Source organism: Trachymyrmex septentrionalis, unplaced genomic scaffold (genome assembly GCF_001594115.1).
Source record: "Trachymyrmex septentrionalis isolate Tsep2-gDNA-1 unplaced genomic scaffold, Tsep1.0 scaffold133, whole genome shotgun sequence".
In the NCBI taxonomy this organism is placed as follows: Eukaryota; Metazoa; Arthropoda; class Insecta; order Hymenoptera; family Formicidae; genus Trachymyrmex; species Trachymyrmex septentrionalis.
In genome coordinates, this window is record NW_017304472.1 from 400916 (window position 1) to 409796 (window position 8881).

At 32.8% G+C, this 8881-nt stretch overlaps 1 protein-coding gene across 1 annotated transcript; it reads right to left on the reverse strand.

The window, feature by feature from the left end:
• Positions 1–1045: 1045 nt before the first annotated feature.
• On the reverse strand, positions 1046–5196 carry LOC108757161. Its single transcript, XM_018501563.1, has 3 exons — positions 3300–5196; positions 3061–3170; positions 1046–1132 (listed from the first exon to the last, which is right to left on the reverse strand). The coding sequence occupies exons 1-3, from the start codon at positions 4984–4986 to the stop codon at positions 1046–1048; spliced, it is 1884 nt and encodes a 627-aa protein (XP_018357065.1). The 5' UTR covers positions 4987–5196.
• Positions 5197–8881: the final 3685 nt, after the last annotated feature.

The window sequence follows — 8881 nt, forward strand, 5'->3', positions numbered from 1 at the left end:
AAAGGTTATACGTGTTTTGATGTGCTCGGCGATTTTTTACTTTCGGAAAAAATAGATAAAAAAATCTGTATTAAATTTTGCTTGAAAAATGGAATAAATGGAATTCGAAATGTTGACTGTGGCTTTTGGTGAGTCTACTATGAGCAAAACAAGAGTTTACGAGTGGTACAAACGTTTCAAAGAGGGCCGTGAAGACGTTGAAGATGACGATCGCCCTGGACGCCCTAGCACATCAATAACTGACGATAACGTCGAATAGGTGAAGAAAATGATTCTGGAAAATCGCCGAATCACTATCTGAGAGGTTCCTGATGATGTCGGCATATCATTCGGCTCATGCCAAGTAATTTTTTCGGATGTTTTGGCAAAACCACTCGTGGAAATTGCATCACGATAATGCTTCCGCTCACACCTCACTGCTTATTCGTGATTTTTTGGTAAAAAACAAAACCGTTATTTTGCCTCAGCCACCGTATTCACCGGACATGGCTCCCTGTGACTTCTTTCTATTCCCGAAGCTGAAGAGAACCCTGAAAGGACGACGTTTTGCCAACATTGATGAAATAAAAACAGAATCGCTGAAGCTGCTGAACGCCATACCGAAAAGTGTTCCGGAAGTGCTTCGAAGATTGGAAAAAGCGCTGGCACAAGTGTATTATATCTGAGGGGGATTACTTTGAAGGGGACAAAATTGATATTGATGAATAAATAAAGATTTTTTGAGAAAAATGAAAATTCCCGTTATTTTTTTATCAAACCTCGTATTTGTGTTAATAATAAAGATATTTTATTATTTAGCTGTTCATTGAAGATTGTATTACGATGTAATTAAACAACAAATACCCTAACATTAGACGGGACAGGCGTCTTCTCTCTCAGTGCGCGGTGTTCCGTTTCAGCGAGCGGTTGTGGTCGACACGAAATGTTCGGCTCTTACATTTGCAGTTCATTCGTTGGTATGCGTTCATACCTTTCATACTTATACAGATACACTAGTTTTTATTGGCTTACTCATGTTTGTTGAACTTGGCTATGAGACTTGACATCACTTTGACTGCTCAATCGCATGAATAATGTCGTGCTTTATGTCGAGACTCAACCGAACTGCGGATTTTCGCGATCTAAGAATGTTCTGCGACAAGTATTATTTATTTTTTACTATTTTTAATTCTATTTATTTCTGTTAATATCTGAAGAGGGCTCAATCCGGCAGCCGAAACTTGTAATAGTATTCTTTCTCCAATTATTATATATTAGTATACGTTGTGTCTTCATTTTTCACTTTTTTATATCTCTGATTAATGTCTTTTATTATATATTTTTTAATTAATGCGCTGATTCTTATTTCGCCCTTCATTTGTTTTTATTTATGTTATATAATTGGACATAACCCAAAAGGCTGGATGATCAGAAACTTTTAATAATTTTATTACAAATGGTTTTTATAAATAATTTAATGATGGCTTTTAAAAATGTTTAACTCTTGCGTTTAACTGATTCAAATGTTTTTATTGTAATCAATCTCCTGGTTTATATGTAACATATCTGGACATCATTTTTGGCACTGAATATTATACATAATGACTTTATTATTTTGCACTCACATTTTGGAACAGAAGTTCAAGACTTAAGGACATATCTTTTCCGTTGCAACTATTTGAAATGTATCATCACAACGAATCATATGTAATGTTATTCTTTTGATATCGATCTTTTTATTCAATTATTGCAGAAGGACCTGTGTGTTCCAAAACGTTTAATTTTATATGTTATTATTTAATGTTCTTCGTATAATAAATTTATGATTTATTGTTTTTAACTTTAATAGGGAGCATAATTTTTGAAAAATATTGCATTTTATAATTTATATATATTGATATATATAATATATATATTGTATATATATATACATATATATATATATTATTATTATTATTATTAGGCGTTAGGAACTCGAAAGCTCATTGCCGCAAATACCAAATCCCGCCACTGTTCCCGTCCCTGAGCCAGATCCCTCCATTTGTGACCCTCGTACCCCATTTCGTTAAGGTCCATTCTAATATTATCTTCCCATCTACGTCTTGGTCTACCCAATGGTCTTTTCCCATCCGGTTTACCAATTAGTACTTTATATGCAATTCGATTCTCATCCATACGCGCCGCGTGACCTGCCCATCTTAATCGACGCGATTTTATGACATTAATAATATCCGGACTATTATATAATTGATGTAATTCTGCGTTGTGTAATTTTCTCCATTCGCCCGTTTCCTCATCGCGTTTTGCCCCGATGATTTTTCGAAGTACTTTATTTTCGAAAGCCCTAAATCTTTTCTCGTCTTGTAATGTAAGTGACCACGCTTCGCTGCCATAAAGGACTACCGGTAAAATAATCGTTCTGTAAATTCTAATTTTTAAGCGCCTAGACAATATCCGCGAACCGAGTAGTTTCTTAACCGAATAGAAGCACGCATTCCCCAAATTAATTCTTCTCTTGAGCTCTTCTCTTATTTCATTAGTTTGGTTTAAAATCGATCCTAAATACTTAAAATTGCTAACCCGTTCAAAAATTTTATCACAGACGACCAGGTTTCCGTTATTATGAATATTCTGAATTCTATCAGTGACCATATATTTAGTTTTTTCAACGTTTATTTGCAGCCCCAGTTCTTTCGTTTTATCTAATAGAATTTTAGCGTTATTTATTAGTGTTTCTTTATTATCTCCCAACAAAGCAATATCGTCCGCATATGTTAATATTTGTGTTGTACCGTTCAACTGCAAACCATCATTACTCTTCTGCATTTCTTTAATAGCATATTCCAATACTAGATTAAACAGAAGAGGTGACAATGCATCCCCCTGCTTTAATCCGCTATGAATATTAAAAGTTTCCGACATTTGATTACCTATTCTTACTCTACCTCTGGTATCTTTTAAACAAACTTGGACTAAGTTAGCCAATTTTTTGGGTATCCCCCACCGAGTTAAAATTTCATACATTTTCTCCCGTTTTATCGAATCATACGCTTTTTTAAAATCAATGTAAAGTTGATGTACCGATTGGTCGAATTCCCATTTTTTCTCCAAGATTTGCCGAATAGTAAAGATTTGGTCCGCAGTCGATCTATTTCTCCTAAAGCCGCATTGATGATCTCCAATTATCTCATCTGCATATGGTACAAGCCTCATTAATAAAATATTCGACAGAATTTTATAGCATGTAGGTAAAAGTGAGATACCCCGGTAATTATTACAACTCATTTTGTCCCCCTTTTTGAAAATCGGGATTATAATTGAATCTTTCCATTGTTCCGGCAATGCTTCTTTATTCCATATTAAGATAATTAATTTCTGAATTTCTTCTATCAATCTACTTCCCCCCCATTTAATCAGTTCCGCCGGAATCAAGTCATTACCCGGTGCTTTGTGATTTTTTAATTTTTTAATCGCGCTTTCTACTTCTGAAATTGTCGGTTCGTTAATCCTAGGTTCAGCCGTGTGATACTCAAAATTCTCTATTTCCCGGTCGTTTTCAGATTCGACATTCAATAACCGATCAAAATAATTTTTCCATGTGTTTAAAACTGCCGTTGTATCCGTAACTAAATTATCGTTCTCATCTTTCACCATTTCCGTCCTAGCTTGGAATCCCTTTCTAAAATTATTTATCCCCATGTACGTGCCTCGTACGTTACTGCTTTTACAATTTTCATCTATTTCTTCAATTTTACGTTTTAAGTATTGACGCTTCTTAATTTTAAACATATTATGAGCCTCTTGCCTAATCTTAAGAAACTGATCCCGAGTTTCCTTCGTATTTTGAGCCAACCACGTGATGCGCGCTTCGTTTCGTACTTTAACAATTTTTACGCATTCTTCGTCAAACCACGGCTTGTTTTTGTTCCTTTTACAAAAACCAACCGTGGCCTCCGCCGATTTTACTATCGCGTCTCGTACGTTTTCCCAGTGTTTATCAACCGTGTTATCATCCGATTCATCTATTTCCTTTGAAGCCGCGAGTCTATTCGTTACTTCGACCGCGTATTTTATTCCGTTTTCTCCCTCGATCAAACCTTGTACATTTAGACGTTTAGTTCCAAACAACTGCCCGTTAGTTTTGTTTAGTGAAAGACGTTCCCTGATTTTGGCAATTACAAAGAGGTGATCCGAGTCGCAATCCGCCCCCCTATAAGACCTGACATCGAGTACGTTCGTGTGACGCCGTTTATCTGCAAGAACGTGATCAATTTGGTTACGCGTGCCTCCATCCGGGGAAATCCAAGTTTGTTTATGGATATTTTTGTGTTTAAAATACGTGCTTTTGACGATAAGATTTTTGCCGGTCGCAAAGTTAATTACCCTCACTCCGTTATCGTTACTTTCCTCGTGCAAACTTTCGAGCCCGATCGTTGGTCTAAAAATGTCCTCTTTACCGATTTTCGCGTTAAAATCTCCCACGACTATTTTCATGTAATCGTTCGGTAATTGATCCACGAGGTGTTCGAGTTCTTCGTAGAACCCGTCTTTAATTTCGCCATCTTTATCTTCCGTCGGCGCGTGTACGTTGATTATCGCGATCTTGTACCATCGGCCCTGCACAACGAGCAATCCTAATCTTTCGTTTATAAATTTAATGTCTTTTACCGCGGATAAGATTTTCCTATTAATCATAAAACCGATGCCAAGACTATGGATCTCCGACCCTCCATAGTGAAGCGTGTACGAACCCGCATTAAGCGAACCCTCCCCGGCCCATCTTGTTTCTTGCAACGCGACAACTTCTACCCCGTACCTTTCGACCTCCCCGACCATCGATTGAAACGCCCCAGGTCTGTAAAGACTTCGGACGTTCCACGTACCCACTTTGAAGTCTCTCCCGCGTTTTGACTTTATACGACATGAGTTCCCCGAGGTAGTCCCCACCCGGAGATCCGAACGGGGGACTAGTTTACCTCCGGAAAATTTTACCCCAGAAGAATCCATGGCGAGTTTTGATTGTTTCAAGATAAAGTCGTTTCACGGTGTGAGCCTATCAAACCCACGCCCAACCCCCAAACAGGAGGACCATTCCAATCGGCTGTCCGCGACTGCTTATTCAATTTATTCGCAGCTAGCCTCTATCCTCAACCGAGATAGCGAGGCTTTTCCTCTATCCGCAACCCGAGGACGCGCTGTGTCGTGGTGATTGGGACCCACCCACCCCGGGGATCATTACTGCAACTAGTTTTCCTTCCCCGAGACTAGCGGTTGTTATGCTAACACAGTATATATATATATATAATACATATATTATGTATATGTATATATATATAAATATATATCTTTAACTGCATTTTCTTAATAATTTTTTAACGTAAATTATGCAAGAAAATAAATAATAAAGTATTGCATTATTTGAAATGCCGAAGACAGTTCGGATACGACCGAGCCCTCCCGAACGCACTGTGACGTCATACTGCTGCAACAACAAAATCACAATTATTCAGTAAGAATAAATTGAATAAAGTAAAGAACGCCGAACAGTCAAAGTTAGATATTACGAATATATTTAATCAATTTTTTGTTCCAAATGTGATTGCGCGCCGATAATTGTCGGACTTTAACACACTCATTATGAAACGTTTAATAATTCCCTCTAAATAAAACCCCTAAAAAACGGAAAGAAACTTATTGCAAAAAATATTACCTCAGCCAGGATTTAAGCCTGGGGACCTCTCAATTTACCGGAAAGAGTGTCTTAGCCTTTCTTCTTATGTCTTCTTATAATATTCAATAAGAAATTTATTTTAATTAATTTATTTTAAAAATGAGCAGAAAAAACACGTATTTTGTACATTTGTATAAAAGCACAAACAATTAAAACACATAAAAATTTGTTCTTTTATATACCTCAAGCTGAAAATGTGAGAAAAAAGTGTTTTAAAAATGTATATCGTGTTGATGTGAATCAGGAAAATGGAATTATTTTTGTTGTGAAAATTATTTCGATATAGGTATTATATAAAATATGTTTTTCATGCTCTTTAATTATAATAATTATAGAAATATTAATCATGTTTATGTAAAAATATCCAACACAACCTAAAAAATATTGAACGTCAAATGTAAAGGTATTTTGGGAATTTGTAAAATTATTCTACATCTAAAATTATTTTAAAATTATAATTCATAATTAATAAAAAAAACATGTTTTAATGTGTAAATGCCATTTTTTAATGTTTATAATTAAATTAATAAAATTTATTAGAATACAATAGAAATAAAATAAGGCTCCAATATTTAATAATAATATAGAGTAAAAATTGCCTGAACCGTCACAAGATGTTTTAATCATAATCCGATTAATAAAATTTTAACAGAACTCAAATCTTTGTTAAAAGTATGAAAACAATATGAATACATATCACTTTCCTCTTATAATCATCTAAATTCTACTAATACAATTTTATCGAGAGCATTTGGTCTAATTAAAACATACAGAATCCCTTACGTATTATTGGTTCGTCTGTTGAAAGCCGTCGACATAAGTAATAAACAACAATAAAGCTAAATTTTTACATGAAATACTAAGAACTTGAAAAAAACCTTTTGGATATGTACATAATAGTTTTCATCTAGTTAAAGATTTATCAAATATGATTCTTCCTGATGAAGTTATATTGACTTCCCTTAATGTTGTTTCCCTTTTTACCAATGTACCTATTGATTTAAGTATTAAAGTCTTAGAAAAAAATCGTTGGAATTTTATACAAAACTACATCAAATTACCCAAAGTGGAATTTTTTAAAGCCATAAAATTAATACTTAATTCCATTTATTTTACTTTCTAAGGAAAATATTATAATCTTATGGTGTGTCTATGGATTCTTCTTTATCACCAATAGTGGCTGATTTGGTAATGCAAGAATTAGAGAAAGCATCTATTAAAAAATTGCCTTTCAATCTAGTAATTTACAAAAAATATGTAGATGATATTGTTATTGTTACTCAGCTGCATAATATTGATATAATATTGAAAACTTTCAATAGTTTCCATCCTAGATTGAATTTTACTATGAAGATGGGTGGTGACAGATTGAATTTTCTGAATGTTACTCTAATTAAGAAAAAAAACACTTTAATTTTTTATTGGTTTCATAAACCCTCCTTTTCAGTCAGTCACTTTAATTACTATCCTTGCCATCCAGTTTGTCATAAAGTAGGCACAATTAGCTTAGTAGACAAGGTCTTTACACTTTCTCATCCACTTTCTTATCACACTAAGAATCTTAAATTAATAATTAATATTTTTCTCAACAATGATTATTCTATTAACTTCATATTTTGAACACATCAAAGAAAGATTAAGAAAAAATTTTCAGCATTTTAATAATATAGACACTAACAATAAAATAACGATTGAAAACAATTTAATAAAATACTTTACAATACCATATGTTCCGACCATTGCTGATAAGTTCAAAAGATTTTTCAAAAATAATCGTATGATTAGATTAGCATATGTGGGTTTAAATAAATTGAATAAGTTTATAAGGGTACAAAAAGATAAGCTACCACTATTATCATTCCAATCCAATGTAATTTATAAAATAAATTACAAAGATTGTAATGCATCCTATGTAGGACAAATAAATTATTAAAAACCAAAATTAGTGAACATTGCAACCACATTAACAGAAATACAGACCAACACTCAGTCATTACTGAACATAGATTTAAATGCAATTATGAGTTTGCAATCATGAATTGGAATAAGATACAAATATTGAATGAAGAAAGAGTATAATAGACGATTAATTTCCGAAACTATTTTTATTAAAAAACAAAAAATGGATTAAATACAAAGTGATACTGACTTATTAGACCCCTTGTATTATAACATTCTTTAAGTATACATATTGTTTTTTTATCTCAAAGGTTATTTATAATAATAATGTCTGATATATCTGGTTCTCTCATTTACATTTTATACATTAACATGTTCAGATAATTTACTTCAACTTTTAAAGAACATCGTTATCCTGTTCTCAAGTAAGTTTTAATAGTTTAATTTCGACCGGCAATTCCATTTTTAGACTCATATATAAGGTATATTATTACTGTTTTATTACAGTGATTTGATCATTGTTTAAATATCAAACTAAATATTGTACTATAGACGGAGAAAACAGTCTTGTTATTAACGATGCTTTATGTAATTTGTTCAATTATTTTAAAAATTTAACAATTTTACATGTATAATTCATTTCTGCGCTTCACATTTGAAGAGGACACAATTATGTTGTCGAAACGTCTGTAATTCATTGAAAATATATTAATTTTTTCACAGAAAAACATCTTGTGACGGCTCACATAGGCAATTTTTACTCTATATTGTTGTTTATTAGAATAACTTGCTTTCCTAATTTTCAAACATTTTTTTCTTTTACAAACGTTATGAAATTATCAACTAGCAATGAATCTTTTTTAGTACAAAAGTTAAACATTAACTGATGATTGGTAATGTATAAACTGTTCTTTCCTCTTGACATCTGATAATGTATGTCTTAACAACTGATTAACTAATTGTTTTGCTTTAGCTTGTTCGATTACTTTATAAAATTAGAGCTGTCACCTAAATATTCAGTCGTAGATTCAGAATTTATTGTCACCTCATTAGTTGTAATAAATTTTTTTGAAGTTGCAACATTAGACAAGACTGATTTTCTCCAATAACATTCAATTTTAGTTGGAAATGCAGACTCACATGATCTATTAATCCACATTAAGAAGGCTATATCACGCTTACATTTTCCTATAACTAAATTCAATTTATTTATAGAAAATTATATACATATTTACAATATATTGTTAAAAATATGTTATTACTATATATATA

Coding starts and splice junctions, on each gene's coding strand:
- LOC108757161 (XM_018501563.1), bottom strand. CDS start 4,986: ATGGATTCTTCTGGGGTAAAATTTTCCGGAGGTAAACTAGTCCCCCGT. Junction 3,171..3,299: donor GCCGGAACAATGGAAAGATT/CAATTATAATCC, acceptor TACCATATGCAG/ATGAGATAATTGGAGATCAT. Junction 1,133..3,060: donor AATGGGAATTCGACCAATCG/GTACATCAACTT, acceptor TACTTGTCGCAG/AACATTCTTAGATCGCGAAA.